We start from the raw sequence: 17963 nt of genomic DNA, 5'->3' as shown, positions 1-17963 counted from the left end.
ATCCTTTTACCCTACCACCCCTCCCTAATTGGAGTAAACTAATGAACAACAACACTTAGGCTTTTTTTTCCTAACTTCCCAAAAACCTGATATACATATATCATACATTTTACAGACCCAGTATATTTTACATTAGTTATATTTTGTTTGTTTTTAGTCCTGTCCTATTACAATTAAGTACCTTAGTAACCACGTTTCCATCCACATTCTTTATGCGAGTGAAGTCATACCGTATAAAAAAAATCACTACGACTCGGGAAACCATGCAGCTTGAATTAAGATACAGACTAAATAAATGATGGTGAACTCCACAGGGTGGTGAGCTTGATGCTCCTTTCCAATAAATGGGTCTTATTCTAGTGACATGATGATCGATGCTTGACTGACCGTTCTGACAAATGAAAATATTCTCGCTGTTATCCATAATCTCATCATGTAGACTAGCCTACCGCAGAGCCTACTGTATCTGTGAGCTGTTGGCTAGAGGCACGTGTCAAGGCCAGATTAGACACATTTGCTATTTAACACAACAGTTTTAGTGACAAAACTATCGGTAGAGTTGAAAATGCGATGGAAACAATTGAACGTTCAATTTTTATTCGGTACATGAAAACTTAAGCGAAAAAGTACATTTTGTGTGCACTATGATTTTTATTTGCAATGTCAGTTTGGTGGAAATACACCAATTGTGGGACAATGCGCATATTTTCTTTATGCAGATTTTGGACTATTCACATTGGAAATCTGTYGCCAATTGGATGAAAACCTAGCTACTGTGATTGTTTTTAGTGAAAATTGTCAAAAAGGGGGAATAAATTTGATTCTTAGCACAGAGMAATTTCTCAAGCAAGAGTTTTRMTTGGACTGTCTGGGAGTGGTCTGACTGGGGARGGGTAAACTGAAAACTACTCTAGATGTTATTGGCAGAGGTTTGGAACTCCATCCCACCAAAACAGGCTGAAAAATCAGGCAGCTTTTTCAAACAGCTCTTACACTAAAAGGGGATTATCATAACTTTCACAATTTCACAGTATTACTCCAACCGCATAGKGTGGAAATATATATAAAACAAAGGAAAATYAAGTATTTTAATGCACTAGGCCTTTAACATCAGCTGATGGAATTATCATAAATCCTAGAAGTAGTAATGATCTCCCATTTGTCCTAGTTTGACGAACAGTGTTCATGAAGACCTGTGGATCAACTGTGACCTGTAGGTCGTGTTCTGTAGGAGGAGAGTGTAATGGGACCTGTCACTGTGGATCAGCGGTTTGGTCACTCCAGGCCAGCTACAGTATAGTCTTCTCTATAGACCAGTGGTTCACAACCAGGGGTACTAGGACCCCTGGGGGTACTTGGCCTATCCACAGGGGGTACTTGAGAAGACTCATGAGACCATAGTCCTTCTGCTAAAATGCACATGAGGGTGTAAATCAGGGGTATTCCTGGGCAGAACAAAAATCTGTTGGTGGTACAGTAAAAAGGTTGGGAACCACTGCTTTAGACCACTGACAGGATAACGCCTATACTGCCCTGCAGTTAAGAGACTCAGCGATAAACATTTTATATACATAGAGACTAGGTAAATAAAATKGACTGAAAATGAGGTATTACTATTCACATGACCCTGAGGTGGAGAGGAGAGTGTAATGTTTACAGGCAGGGGAGAAGAGAGGCAGGACAGTCAGTGGATAAACTGATGATCCCTGTCTCTGAGAGAGGAAGCGATGCAGAGAAAAGACAGATGGAATCTGCAAACAGGAGCAACAGCTGGGAGACAAATCTCATCAGTAATGTGAGGCTGGCGATGAGAGATAGCTAGGGGACAGAGCAGAAATGACACACCAGAGGACAGGGCAAACAGTAACAGTGTTACCAGGGGATCCGATGACGGGTAGAAACTACATACACATTTTATTACAGATGTAGAATCTTAATTTGASMCAGTTTGCTACAGCATGAAAATAATCCTGCAGMAACAGGAAATGTGAATTATTATGTGTATTATAATAAATAGATTTTTTTGTAGGGGTTGATACATTTTTTGTTAAGGCAAATCAAGTYCGACATTGTAWAGTGGAAATTACAAACTTTAGAAGCCTTTTTAAACCTTGAATAYACTGCAAGTTTGCAYTTCCTGCTGTGTAGRAAAATTCCCAGCAACAAATGAGTGATCAAATTAACAACCTACATCTGTAAGGACATTTGAAATAGTGTCACATCACAGTGTACTGCCTGCAACCACTCAAACAAAGTAAAGCTGTGACAAGGACTTTTTCCTCTGTCTCCTGGGGGCACATGCATACAACATGGTCTGCATACTCTGACTTCTCACATAAGTGCACACCTTAAATCAGGTCACAGACCGTTTAGGYCTAGGACCCYTAGACTTAGCGAGTGTCGCAATACCAGTAGGTTAGCTAGGTGGTTTTGTAACACAGATAATGTAACATAATTCTAACCAAATACTGAAATATGACAAAACTAAGCTTTTCTTCACTTAGAAAATCAGTGGGCTTCTGCTTCCACATAGTCAGCCCACAACTCTCCCAGATCTGCCTGTGTGGGTGGGTGTATGGGCACAGGCATCTCCATTCTCCATGGTTGACAGGGCTACTCRTTATATTCACAGCATTTCTTCCCGACAGCACACGGTGAAGGCAAAGCCAGTGCTGTCACTGAGACGTGATCATATATAGCCTACTGTAGCAAGCACATCCCTGGAGAACTCATAAAGGAATGTAGATGTTCCCCTCCGAAAAGAAGGGGCCTTTGGCTCAGCACATGAATGAGYTGAGTCTAAAACAAACGCCGTCTAGCCGGAATACTAATCTGAATTTCTGCTCGACGTCTGTGTCTTCCTACCTGCGCTGCTAAAAATGATGACATGTGTCATGAGATCCAACGTATTATAAGTATATTTCTGCAGATGTTTTTCCAATGGAAAGTGAATAAATTAGGCTAGCACATGTGAGAGAGAACGCTGCGCCTGAAACTGTGGCTGTCCTGTGTAACAGTGCATCGAGACAGCAGAGACAGCTGTTCAAAGAGTGTTATGACAGCGCCTACCCAGAGGGCACGTCTTACTCACAGCGCTCTTCCATCAGATCATACAGATTCAGTAGAAGGACGGAGGAAAACTACCTCCTACATTACATTTACATTTGAGTCACTATGATAGCTGAGCAAATCTATACTGTAGGCATACTGCCCAGCAACGGTGGAAATGGCAGTGCTCGACTCTTCCATCCAGGTAAGCAGGTCCTGATTTCACCTAAGGAYAAGAGTCAGCCAGTCCCACTAAGCCTAAGCCTTCTGCCTGGGTGGACTGGCAGCTTGGGCTGAGCTCTTTATGACTCTTTATGGTAGAGTACGGTAAGGACTAGAGGCCTGTAAGGTGGTGTGGCAGCTGGCTCAGGCTAATACTGTATCRTGTATCATGTAAGCCTTCCTCAGCAGCCTGGGCTGCTTTCCCTACATGCACTGCACTGTGTAAGTGACCTAAATGAGAAAGAGGAGCAGCCAGCCACACCTCCTCCACCCTTTCCCCATCCTCTATCTGTTTTTCATAACACCCTCCATCTTTCGTTTTCGAATAAAAATTCTCAACGTCAATTCTCTACCAATCGTTCCTTCATTTCCATGTCCCCAGACAGTCAGACACTCTCTCAGGGAGATCCAGAGGACATCAGCTAAGGGCTCCCTCCCTGTGCCACAGCAGCACCAGACAAAGGACAGTGRGGATAATACAGTGCAGAGGAGTTTTTATTTAACCTTTATTTACCTAGGTAAGTCAGTTAAGAACAGATTCTTRTTTTCAATGACGGCCTCGGAACAGTGGGTTAACTGCCTTGTTCAGGGGCAGAACGACAGATTTTTACCTTGTCAGCTCAGGGATTCAATCTTGCGACTTTTCGGTTACAAGTCCAACACTCTAACCACTAGGCTACCTGCCGCCCCTTGTTTGTTATCACCTGAAAGAGGAAGAGCAGCAGGGTGAACTGCCCTCTTCTCGCCGCCCCACATTCATACATACATACAACTCGCTCTCTTGCAGAAACACACACACACACACACACACACACACAAGCAAACCATGTCACTCACACTCCCTGCTGTGACATACCTAGTCTTCTCTGGCCGGGGCCACCCCACCCCCACAGTACACAAACCCCCCCCAGTCACCCCCGGACGCCCCCCCCCCCCGCCTCTCATTCCTAAGCAGCTCAAACGGAAGAGATGATCACCTCATTTTGATCAAATTAAGCCAGAGTTTATGTCTTTGTTTAATTTGCATAATCCCAGCCTCATTTCACCCCACCCACCGAGCCCCTTTCCTAGAAAAAAAAAACTACCTCTATGGCTTCCAAGCTTTTTGGAAAATAATTCTGCCAATTCTGTTCCTATTCATTCCAGTCATAAAAGAGATGAGGAGAAAGATTAGAAGACAGAAGGGTTGATGTGTCAGAGAGGAAGAAAGGAGGAAGTGAGGGCATCAAGGGGAGGGGAAGTGAACAGCACAATTAGCCAGGGGTGTTAAGTGTAATTGAAAAACTCTGCCTCCGGGGCAGATGGCGTTGAGGGAGAGACTTAAACAACACTGGCAGAGGACACTGACTTCCCAGGTCACACGTGTCGAGAGGACGAGTAATTGCGTAMGATTACAGGGGTCTCCTACTCTGAGGAGTGTGGTCTCAAGGTAATGAACCCAAAGGTAGAGAGAATCCACTGACAAGGTCGATTTAGAAATGGGTAAAGCAAACTAACTGCTGTATAAATGGAATCATTCACTACTCATTTATTTTCATGGTCCTACCCTCAATGGTTTTTAACTTGTCCTCGCTTTTACTGTATCTTCCTCTGTGGTTGTACTCCAAACATGCAGACTCTCTTTCTTTTCCTCAAATCATCCCTTTTAATGACCATAGAGCCTTTCCCAGCTGGCAAATGCCCAATCTGGCAGCATAATATCAGCTGAAACGTTTCATAAGGCTAAGTAAGATCTATTTCTATTCTATTAATAGGCCACAATATGATCCATTTCCCCTGGAAGGCAGCAACATTACATGGAGCTGGGAGGGAGGCCTCCTGTTTCCCTCTCCCTGTACAGGGAACCAGTTGGGGGGAGGCCTCCTGCTTCCCTCTCCCTGTACAGGGAACCAGTTGGGGGGAGGCCTCCTGCTTCCCTCTCCCTGTACAGGGAACCAGCTGGGGGGAGGCTCCTCTTCCTGTACAGGGAACCAGCTGGGGGGGAGGCCTCCTGTTTCCCTCTCCCTGTACAGGGAACCAGCTGGGAGGGAGGCCCTCCTGTTTCCCTCTCCCTGTACAGGGAACCAGCTGGGGGGAGGCCTCCTCCCTGTACAGGGAACCAGCGGGGGAAGCCTCCTGTTTCCCTCTCCCTGTACAGGGAACCAGCTGGGGGGGAGGCCTCCTGTTTCCCTGTCCCTGTACAGGGAACCAGCTGGGGGGGAGGCCTCCTGTTTCCCTCTCCCTGGACAGGGAACCAGTTGGGAGGGAGGGACTCCTGTTTCCCTCTCCCTGTACAGGGAACCAGCTGGGGGGAGGCCTCCTGGTTCCCTCTCCCTGTACAGGAACCAGCTGGGGGGCCTCCTGTTTCCTCTTCCCTGTACAGGGACCAGCTGGGAGGGAGGCCTCCTGTTTCCCTCTCCCTGTACAGGGAACCACCTACCGGCCAGTCTCCCCAGACTATGTATCACTTGATTCCCGGCAGAGCCCGTTTCATATACAGTTACAGAAACCCCTTTCAAACAAGCAATAACATGTGCTCCTGCTGCTGAGGGGATATTAATATGACACAGTAAGAGATCCAGCAGCCTTCATGATATCCTGCTTCAGCCACAGGGAGATTGCTGATCTGGCTGGAAGACWCCCCTCTGGATAAGTCTGCAGAGTCTGAGACTCAGTGCTCAGATCAAAGGTGGAGGAGTACCCCTAATGAGGGGAGGAGACGTTACATCACGCCAAGGAAACGGGCAGAGACCCCGTCTGTCTGCTCATCAAACAGAATGATGCCCGAGCTCCAGCCTCCAGRGGGATGGATGGCTCCAACAGGCTCCATTTAGGAACCGTTTTCTCATTCCTGACTGCCAAGCACTCTCACTGCTGTAAAGGCTCTAGTCTACACTTCCGTTGGGGAGAATTCCACGTGTACATGCCACTGAGAGTCAGTGACCCGGCTAAAAACCTCAGYGATAATCTCTAATAACAGTGTAGGGCTTCACACAGCGAGCGCAGCAGACCACTACTACACCATGCATATCAATGACAATTGTGTCCACCCTACTGACAATGAGGATGATGACGATGATGATCAGGTTGACAGTAAAATGCATCATTATCCCACTCCATTAGCCTTCAGAAAGACCCAGGGATACAGTAAAGCAGTCATAACAGTGGCACACTCTTAAAAACAAAGGTGCAATCTAGAACCTAAAATGGTTCTTCGGCTGTCCCCATGAGAGAACCCTTTGAAGAACCCATTTTACTTCCAGGTAGAACCCTTTTTGGTTCCAGGTAGAACCCTTTAAGGTCCCATTTAGGACCCTTTCCACAGAGGGTTCTACGTGGGACAGCCGAGGAACCCTTTTGGAACCCTTTTGTTCTAAGAGAGTAGTAAAGTGTTAAGCCAACATAGAAGTATTCTCCCACAACCTCGGCTCCACATGTCAGGAGAGTCAACCTAGCTGATGTTCTGGTGCTATGATAGGTCTGTTCCAGACATACTGAGACCACTGCCCTGTGGCTCCTGGGGAGCTGAGTGAATCACTGGTATGAATTATTGAGGCTAAACAGCATGACTGTAGTGACTACTCTGCTGCTCACTAACTACCAGCATTTAGCAGAGTGGCAGAGTCTCTGGAGGACACTGTGTAAACTAGCCTAGCATACTGTCCCCACTGCKCCACCCCCCTGTAAACCATCAGATTATCATATGTAATATATATTGCGATTACAGACGATTACAGATTACAGCTAGACCRGCCAGACAGTCTCTTAATCTCATAGCAGAAGACGTTTACGCCTCCCAATTTTTCCAGCGTTACAGGCGATGACACACTCGGCTGGCGACCTCCATCAGACTACTGCTGTGTAACCTTTCATAATCACATTAACAGACYGTAGAACGATAAGGTTCACTCACAGAGGGGAACTAAGCACAAACAACGGCCTACGAGGAGTCTAAACATGTAATAACACTGAAGTATGATGACCCCCCCCCATTCCCTACCTACCACCCAGCCCCCCTGTGAGCTCACCTTCCTCCAGCTCGTCCATGGTGGTGATCTTGCGCATTCCGTCGATGGAGAAGATGAAGCGGACCCCCTGGGGAAGGTTGATGTGGTCGGAGAGGGAGCGCGTCAGGTCGGCCAGGAGGGCGTCGAAGGTGCGGAAGCGTTCCACGGCCACGGCGTACACGATGCCCTTGAAGTAGCGGTCTCCGTTGCGGTAGAACCKCACCTTCTTGGCCTTCTTCTCGTTGGTGAGGGCCTGCAGGGTGCGCGTGCGGTAGAAGCTGCAGTGGGCGCTGTGGGTGGGGCTGGGCAGCCCGTTCATGCGCCCACCCCGTGGGGTACGGGGCTTGTCGCGCTCGTCAAAATGGCCGAAGTCCAGCTCCATGGCAACAGAGGTCCGGGAGGGTCCGTGGTAGACGGGTGCTGAATGTGGAGAGCTCTGGGGAGTCTAGCATTGAGAGGAATAAAACAACGGAGTTATAACGACGTTATATACAGTACAGAAAAGGTGAATTGGTAAATATATTTCCATGGATGAACTCATAGACTCTCAATGACGGAATACCAAAGTGGTAAATAAATCCCTGAGCATTCCACCATCTAGCCACTGTGAAATTCCCTTGCAGTGGGTATCACTTTCCATCTCTATCCCTCTCATACAATAGTGCACCGTTCACCATGGGCGTGCTGGGGTTCACATGCAGTAAACCCAGCCAGCCCTCCCCGTCCCTCCAGAGGGTGTCTGGTTTCTGCAGGATGAAGAGAGGCCGGGCCAGCCCAATCAATTACAGCCCTCACTATCGATTAGCCCACCCCCTTAAAGACACACACAGAGGTGTGTCAACCTCCCGCCCCTCTGTGTGTGTGTGTGTGCGTGTGCGTGTGCGTGTGCGTGTGCGTGTGCGCGTGCGCGTGTGTGTGTGTGTGTGCGCGCGCGTGGGTGGAGCAACTGGAGAACGTTCTGCCATGACGGAGCTGCAACAGAGACACAAGCCTCATTTGGGAAGTTTCCGAGTTGAACAGGGCATCAATATTTTATGTCCAGTGAACAGAATCACTCTGCAGTAATACATTCCCTACGTAGGCACTACAACCCTTTAGTGACCCTAAAACTGAGGCCATTCGTTTCTGAACATACATATCATTATGGACTAAATGGACTAAACATTTACATCAGTTGTACACGTCTTATGTAGAGCTAGAGCTKCTCCGCCGGTCGGGCTGCCAGTGTCCTGCCCTACAGTCAGCCCGTTTCCCTTGGGAGATGGGAATGGAAGCGTGGCTAGCAAGAGGTTCTTATTAAGAAGCCCCAGTGGATGGGTGATATTTTGGAGAAAAGGTCTCTCATYGGAGTGAGCTGCTGTGCGTGGTCTGATCAGGATGTTTTCACAGGAAACGAGACAACTTTTCCTCGGGCTCCAGGAAACGTGCATAAGTGTGATTCCGGTTTCCGTACGTTGCCTTASTACGGCCATCAAAGGAAATCAAATGTGATTGGTCACATACACATATTTAGCAGATGTTATTGCGGGTGTAGAGCTAAGCGCTTGTGTTCCTAGCTCCAACAGTGACGTAGTATCTAAAAATGATTCACAASAATACAGCCACGGTGTCATGCTAATGTTTGCGATGTGCTTTTTGGGGATTTTGCAAGTGTCGCATATCTTACAAGAAAAGTGTTTCACCTCATGGGTCTTTTTAAAGACAGATCTGGCAGAAATAAGCCCGGGAGCGTCCCAGTCTGAGATATGAGCAGGCGGACTGGGAAGGATATGTATCTACTGTAGCATCCTCATCATCCACCTCCGCACCGTCAGCTAAGGGCTCTTGGACAAGAGAGGCTCGAGCTGAGCTGAACGTTTGGAGCGTTAGTCACTGATGGAAAGTAGATGGTATCCCGGTCTTCTCTGTGGTGCCGAGCACCATGTGCGAGGGTGTATTCACACTGTTCAACGGTTACTCATCCTCTACACTACAGGGTAAAAGTACAGGCGTCACTCACCCACAAGTTGYGTGATCCAATGTGCAACAGAAGCCTGTCTAAAAATAACTGCAAGAGAAAACAGTACTGAGGTTGGGGGTAAAAAAAAAAAACGATTCAATTTCATTTCTCAGAGGTTTTTATTTTGGTTATGGGTAGATAGGATAACTAGTGTAAAGGCATGAGCAGGTCTCTTTCAGGGTCTCGCCTCTCTGTACAATCTGCAGTGCATATAAAGCATTCGGTTAGACGCTGCGAGGGGTAGAGGGCACAGCACGCCGTGCCAGAACTCTTCACTAACATCTGCTCTTTTTAAACGCAAACAGACCTTTTTATCCCCTCGGCAAAAAGACAGAAGGAAAGAAAGCATGGTGGGCGGAGCTAGCTGGCTGGCTGGCTGACTGACTGGCTGGCTGGCCAGAGAAGTGTCTGCTGCKACCCAGTTCGGACTGGAACTTTGCAATAGGCAGTTTGAATAATGAGGAGATCAGCCACTGAATGGGCAGAGAGCACTCATTACTGTGCCACTCTGAATGGGCAGAGACCACCCATTACTGTGCCACTCTGAATGGGCAGAGAGCACCCATTACTCTCACTCTGAATGGGCAGAGAGCACCCATTACTCTTGCCACTCTGAATGGGCAGAGAGCACCCATTACTCTGCCACTCTGAATGGGCAGAGAGCACCCATTACTGTGCCACTCTGAATGGGCAGAGAGCACCCATTACTGTGCCACTCTGAATGGGCAGAGACCACCCATTACTGTGCCACTCTGAATGGGCAGAGACCACCCATTACTGTGCCACTCTGAATGGGCAGAGACCACTCATTACTATGCCACTCTGAATGGGCAGAGAGCACCCATTACTGTGCCACTCTGAATGGGCAGAGAGCACCCATTACTCTGCCACTCTGAATGGGCACCTAGCAGCCACCCTCTCTGCCATGTTCACATCTCACCCCAGTCATGAGTCTCTCCGCCGTGGGAGGAAAGAAGGCATCGGGAAGGTCATCGGTGCCACGCCCTACCCTGGAGCATGCTGGGAGTCCTGCCCTGCCCTGGTCAGACTGGCAGTCTGTCTGTTCGCTCCGACAAACCTTTCCATGGCGGGCATTCAGGAGTAGAACGAGCGTTTGAGTGAAACTAGCCGACTGCAGAGCAGACAAAGAAACACGTCAGAGTCGTTCTACTCCAGCGGGGCAGGTTGCGTCGAAACAGCGACACACAAAACCCCCTTTCTAATGAATCTCATTAGCCATCTCTGTGTGATCTAATCAAAATGAATAGAATTCCTCTGTACGAGATGGAAAATGTGTGGTTATGATGACCGCACARTAGAGCTTTATGCTAGCTGCTGCATGACAGAACAAAGACTCACTGCAATACTCTAGCGGCACACACGTGGTCGAGCACACACGCAGACACAAACGCAGACACAGACAAAAAATACAAACACAGACACACACAGACACAAATGCAGAGACAGACAAAAAATACAAAACACAGATACACACACAGACACAAACACAGACACAAACACAGACACAGCAGCCAAACTGTACTGTACATGACCTGTGAATGAGGTTAGCTGCAGTGGGATGAACCTCATCCACACCTGCCTAGAATGTGCTGATACCCAAGTCTGGGCTGTCTGGCTGTATTTGTATCAGGCTTACATCTTCTCTGTAAAGACACTCCGCAGATAACAGGAAGTAGTGGCTATGTTTTTAACAATGCAAGAGACCAGGTATGAGATGGTTTTCTATTTCAACGTCTTCTATCAAAGTACAGTAACTATCAGGTAAAACAGCATCCCCACTCGAGGGACAATATGGGTGTCCTGGGATACACTGTGTCACCCAATAGGCTATTGTGCTCTGTCTAGCTCCAGGCCTTGTCCTACACAACGCCATGATGCAATTTCCTACATCGTTCAACCATCATCAATAGCCCCTCACACTCAGTTGCCCAAAATGGCCTCTTCTAAACAATGCTGAWCAATAACCACTCGTCAATAATCCTATCCGCTTTCAGGTCCCTTGTTCACAAACAAAGCATTTGTCAATATCGCCCCCCCCAGTCTGTCCCAAGATACGGGCCAGTAGGGTGTTGTGTTAAAGTGGGCAGGAGGTGTGGCGGCTACAGGAGGCAGGAGCAGGTGATGTGTGATAAACAGCAGTCATCTTTGACAGCCTGACCTCCTCCCCACAGCCCACTGAGCCCTGTCCTCTGGAGCCCCCACAGAGACCACATCCCCTTCCTGGACTGGACACAACAGAACAGATGCCAGAGGGAACAAGAAACATAACAGCACCCTCTCCACCCCCACCCCACCCCCCCACCCCCTCCCATCTACTAACACCACATCCCCCTGCCTGATGACATCCCAGGAGAAGGCCTTTTCATGTGACCTTAACTCATCCCATCTAAAAAAATATATTGTTCCTGTTGTGAGGCCCCTGGGGCACTTCTATATCCTGTCGAGAATGAGATTTGTCTGCTAAATTCTTAATGCAGTATTAGTATAAGAACGAGGCTGGAGGTGCTGCTCTCTGGAGAAATGTAGCAGAAGCAGGCCTGTGTTTAAGAATAGGATTAGAGGAGCAGAATCACAACTGATTCACTGGTGACTAAGTGACACCCGTCCAGAGCTGCTGCTGCGGCCTGCTTCACTCAGGTGAACTCCACAAACAGATTCTTCAGACTAGTGTTTGGGAACACTGATTGATATGTAGACGATCAACGATTCAGTAATTGATTGATACAGACTGAGGCTTGGATGAAACGCGTAACGACGTCCCAGTCTAACGTAGCACCTCGGTGCACAATGTGGTGGAATCAACGTTTAAATAGCMCACACACCCTGTGTCCTAGTTATATTTAGCTGGACAATTATTGGATTTCTCGGGGTTAGATCTGGGGTTGTCGGTTTGATTATTGGTGGGACTGAAATCCCCCATCTAAAAAGAAACCAGCCACCTGACAGTAGCAAAGTAGCAGCCCCTATTCCCCAGGCCCCGACCCGACCCAGTTTCCGGTATGTACACAAGCACAGACCCACACCTGGGGAGGGAGATGAGGTTAGTGTATATCTGACCACTGATCAACCCAGGAATTGKCACACGTTGTTATGTCAACATATTCAGTCCACCTTGGTCATTATTGTGTAGACTAGAAGCTGCTCCCTGTGACTTCTAAAGCGCTGATCTGTGCCAGGGGGACGGACGGGATGGACGGACAGACAGACAGAGTCCAGGCCTGGGCCAAGAATTGAAGCAGATTTACCAATTAAAGCCTGGCCACTTCCTGCCAAATCCACACCTAGTGGCTGTGACCAGTGACCACACCTCGATGGGCTCAGACAAAGACAAAGACATGCAGGCAGCCTAACCCCTCAACATCTCCACACCTCTATCACCCAACTCTCTCCACATACAATGCCCACACATGGCTCAGCTGCTGGGTAATGGCAACCCCATTTAGACTCTGTGGTTTAACAGGGACATGTTAACCCGTTTCTGCGTAAACAGTGATTGTGTGAGACTGGCAACGCCCCAATGGCAAAGGCCATGAAACTCACTGCTTTTAATGATGAAATACTGATTGTGATTTATATGTCCTCCTCCCCTAATCCCTCAATAGCCCCGAAACACATATGTGCCCTTCATGGAGATAAACAGAGGACCACATTGTCCCCACCCAGGGATGTGGCTGGGACCACCCCTCCCCCGCCCACCCTCGACCTGCAGAGCCCGGAGTCTGACTGGGGTTTTATGACAGCCAGGCCTTGGGATGCATGGGACGGGGATTGGGGTGGGACCGAGGGAGGGACCAGAGTGGGATGGGTTATGGACAGTGGTACTCCTCCTGACAGACAAGTGCTTGGCTCCCAGTCCAGCTGCTCCTATAATGGACCGAGAGGTAATTCACTGACCCTCTCCTCATGACGTCACTGGAGACAGCCCATTGTCTCACAGAGACACCCCCATCACTTTCACTAYTACTACTACTGTAGTACTACTCTATCACCACTACTAYTGATGTAGTACTACTCTCTCCCTACTACTACTGCTGTAATACTACTCTATCACTACTACTACTGCTGTAATACTACGCTATCACTACTACTACTGCTGTAGTACTACTCTATCACTACTACTACTGCTGTATAACTACTCTATCACTACTACTACCGCAGTACTACTCTATCACTACTACTACTGCTGTAGTACTACTCTATCACTACTACAACTACTGTAGTACTACTCTATCACTACTACTACKTTAGTACTACTCTATCACTACTACTAGTGATGTAGTACTACTCTATCACTACTACTACTAATGTAGTACTACTCTATCACCACTACTACTGATGTAGTACTACTCTATCACTACTACTACTAMTACTTTAGTACTACTCTATCACTACTACTACTGATGTAGTACTACTCTATCACCACTACTACTGATGTAGTACTACTCTATCACTACTACTACTACTGTAGTACTACTCTATCACTACTACTACTACCGTAATACTAMTCTATCACTACTACTACTGCTGTAAAACTACTMTATCACTACTACTACTGCCGTAGTACTACTCTATCACTACTACTACTGCTGTATAACTACTCTATCACTACTACTACTGCTGTAGTACTACTCTATCACTACTACTACTACTATAGTACTACTCTATCACTACAACTACTGTAGTACTACTCTATCACTACTACTACTGCTGTACTACTCTATCACTACTACTACTGCTGTAGTACTAATATATCACTACTACTACTGCTGTAGTAYTACTATATCACTACTACTACTACTACTTTAGTACTACTCTATCACTACTACTACTACGGTAGTACTACTCTATCACTACTACTGATGTAGTAATACTATATCACTACCACTATTGCTGTAGTAATACTATATCACTAACACTACTGATGTAGTACTACTCTATCACTACTACCACTGATGCAGTACTACTCTATCACTACTACTACTACTGTAGTACTGCTCTATCACTACTACTACAGTAGAACTACTCTATCACTACTACTACTACTGTAGTACTACTCTATCACTACTACTACTGCTGTAGTACKACTATATCACTACTACTACTACTGTAGTACTACTACTCTATCAACTCTTCTACTACTGTAGTACTACTCTATCACTACTACTAAAAACTACTAATGTAGTACTACTCTATCACTACTACTACTGCTGTAGTACTACTTTTCACTACTACTACTGCTGTAGTACTACTATATCACTACTACTACTACTGCTGTAATAATACTATATCACTACTACTACTACTGTATTACTACTCTATCACTACTACTACTGATATAGTACTACTCAATCACTACTATCACTACTGTAGTACTACTACTCTATCACTACTACCACCCGTAGTAATACTATATCACTACTACTACTGCTGTATACTACTATATCACTACTACTACTACTGTAGTACTACTCTATCACCACTACTACTGTATAGATACTATATCACTATACTACTGCTGTAGTAATACTGTATCACTACTACTACTACTGTAGTACTACATATCACTACTACTACTGCTGTAATAATACTATATCAACTACTACTACTGTATTACTACTCTATCACTACTACTACTGATATAGTACTACTCAATCACTACTACTACTACTGTAGTACTACTACTCTATCACTACTTCTACTACTGTAGTACTACTCTATCACTACTACTACCGTAGTAATACTATATCACTACTACTACTTCTGTAGTACTACTATATCACTACTACTACTACTGTAGTACTACTCTATCACCACTACTACCGTAGTAATACTATATCGCTACTACTACTGCTGTAGTAATACTGTATCACTACTACTACTATTGTAGTACTACTCTATCACTACTACTACTGTAGTAATACTATATCACTACTACTTCTGCTGCAGTACTACTCTATCACAACTACTACTGCTCTAGTACTACTATATCACTACACTACTGATGTAGTACTACTCTATCACCACTACTACTGTAGTACTACTCTATCACTACTACTACTGCTGTAGTACTACTATATCACTACTACTACTGTTGTATATACTACTATATCACTACTACTACTACTGTATTACTACTCTATCACTACTATACTGCTGTAGTACTACTATCACTACTACTACTGCTGTAGTACTACTATATCACTACTACTACTGCTGTAATACTACTATATCACTACTATACTACTGTATTACTACTCATCACTACTACTACTCTACGTACTATACTGATATAGTACTATTACTGTAGTACTATACTCTATCACTACTTCTACTACTGTAGTACTACTCTATCACTACTACTACCGTAGTAATACTATATCACTACTACTACTACTGTAGTACTACTATATCACTACTACTACACTGTAGTACTACTCTATCACTACTACTACTTGTAGTAACTATATCACTACTACTGCAGTCATACTGTATCACTACTACTACTGCTGTAGTACTACTCTATCACTACTACTACTGTAGTAATACTATATCACTACTACTTCTGCTGCAGTATACTCTATCACAACTACTACTGCTCTAGTATTACTATATCACTACTACTACTGCTGCTACTGTAGTGCTACACTACTACACTACTATTAGTAATACTGCATTCAAACACGAGCACACTAATATAATGTATCAATACTAGTGTTATTACTAGACGAATGACTCACCCCAGTGCATTCCCACCACCAGAGCAGAAATTACAGGAGTGGCCCCTAACTATTGAAATATTTAAATTGCCATCCCCATAAGGTCCAGACCCATACTCATAGGACCACCCCAACAGTTAATGTCATTCAAACCCTAAATATAACAAATAAATTAATGTGTCAAATAATACATRCTCTCACCAGGCTTACCTAACACAGGGCAGTGTGCACAATGAAGCAGATAGACAGCAAGGCTGTTATATTGTGTGATAGTGACATGTCTAACTGCACCACAGAGATGTGAGCCTGGGTCTGTGTCACCACCATTCCCACCACTACAGCCGCCCATAGAAAAAACCCTGATCATTCTACCTGCCCGCCAGCGTCCTGTATCCTCATCACAGCTGATCTGTGTAACACTAAGCCAGTCTTAGCTGGTTTTAAGTCATATTCAAAAAAAAAAGAAAAAAGTTTCTCTGTACTCCTTCTCTCATTAGTGTAACAAGAAAACCCTTCAGTTGTGCACATGATCTTAGAACAGTGCAGTGGTCGCAGTACCCTGCATACAGATGAGCTGTGTTAGTTGTGTACTAACGGGTACGCGCACACCTACAACCACCTGCTCAGCTAACTGCCTAAATAGCTCACAATTCGAACAATCCTCAGAAGTGTTCAATACTCAAAACAACAAATCAACACACCGTCAGAAACAGAAGTAAAATASCGAAATAATATTTTTGCTGCCATTTAACTATGTTTAACCCAAATATATAGTATCCCACTAACGGTACTCACCCGCGCTGGAGTGTATGGAGCGAAGTGGGTGGGTGTGGATGCTGCAGGAAAGCGGCACGAGCTCTTTTTGCCTTTGTCTGCCTCGCTCTAGTTCATGAGTTGTGCATACCTGACCGGCTGCACTGCTGGGTCCTAAAGCCGACCGCCGCTGAAACCGCCCTAGCATGGCAATGGCACAGACCGGTATGTTAGGGTATTTCTCACAAAAGGATGACGTAAGCCTTTTCAAAGATGCAAAAGGTTTACTTTCGGACTATTACTGTGTCATGATTAATACTTGTTCTAATTCAGATATCCATGTAGGCTATAATGCTGCCTAATGAAATCATAAATACTAATCTGAAGAAAGAAAAACTGCTGAGAAAACCATGCCTCCATTTCATTCCTCTATTTGACCACTTCTATTGTAAGGTAATGTAGTGCTGATGATACCTTACAGCAGATTGAACGGGGTGGGTGTTGCGCCTCTCTTCACACTATTTGACCACTTCTATTGTAAGGTAATGTAGTGCTGATGATACCTTACAGCAGATTGAACGGGGTGGGTGTTGCGCCTCTCTTCACAACATACATGTTACAGCATATTTTCAGAGGCAGAAACAGCAGGATAATAAATTGATACATTTGCAGTTGAGTGTGTGTGTGTGTGTGTGTGTGTGTGTGGTGTGTGTGTGTGTGTGTGAGTGTGTGTGTGTTGTGTGTGTGTGTGTGTGGTGTGTTGTGGTGTGTTGGTGTGTGTGTGTGTGTGTGTGTGTGTGTGTGTGTGTGGTTGTGTGTGTGTGTGTGTGTGTGTTGTGTGTGTGTGTGTTGTGTGTGTGTGTGTGTGTGTGTGTGTGTGTGTGTGTGTGTGTGTGTGTGTGTGGTGTGTGTGTGGTGTGTGTGCCGTGCGTGCGTGCGTGTGTGTGTGTGTGTTTGCGTGAGCTGGCTTCAGAAGGTAAAAGCCCATTATGTACACCACTGCCAGAGATAGAGGAGAGAGGATAGCTCTAAGAGCTGATGTCCTTCCAGATAAGAGGCTATGACATGACAAAGCAGGACTGCAGTCACCCACCCTCTGTATATGGGTTGCATCTGCCGTGTGTATCAGGTGGACGTGGAGGTGTCTATGAGCACCTGTGTTTGCGGCTGTGTGTTTTGTATTAACTTGTCATACAATCCTGTCTTGTGCGTAGTGAA

The 17963-nt window shown here is 45.8% G+C and overlaps 1 protein-coding gene across 1 annotated transcript in view; it reads right to left on the bottom strand.

Moving 5' to 3' along the window:
* LOC111950326 (neuronal migration protein doublecortin) overlaps positions 1-16869 on the bottom strand; it is a 61083-nt gene extending 44214 nt beyond the window's left edge. Inside the window, exons 1-2 of the mRNA XM_023967811.2 lie at positions 16788-16869; positions 7278-7701 (exon numbers count right to left, since the gene is read on the bottom strand). Of these exons, the coding sequence (XP_023823579.1) occupies positions 7278-7638 (361 nt within the window). The 5' untranslated portion in view covers positions 7639-7701; positions 16788-16869. The remainder of the gene's footprint in view (positions 1-7277; positions 7702-16787) is intronic.
* Positions 16870-17963: the final 1094 nt, after the last annotated feature.

This window comes from Salvelinus sp. IW2-2015, linkage group LG23, assembly GCF_002910315.2.
Source record: "Salvelinus sp. IW2-2015 linkage group LG23, ASM291031v2, whole genome shotgun sequence".
NCBI lineage: Eukaryota > Metazoa > Chordata > Actinopteri > Salmoniformes > Salmonidae > Salvelinus > Salvelinus sp. IW2-2015.
This window is presented reverse-complemented; position numbering and strand designations above follow the sequence as displayed.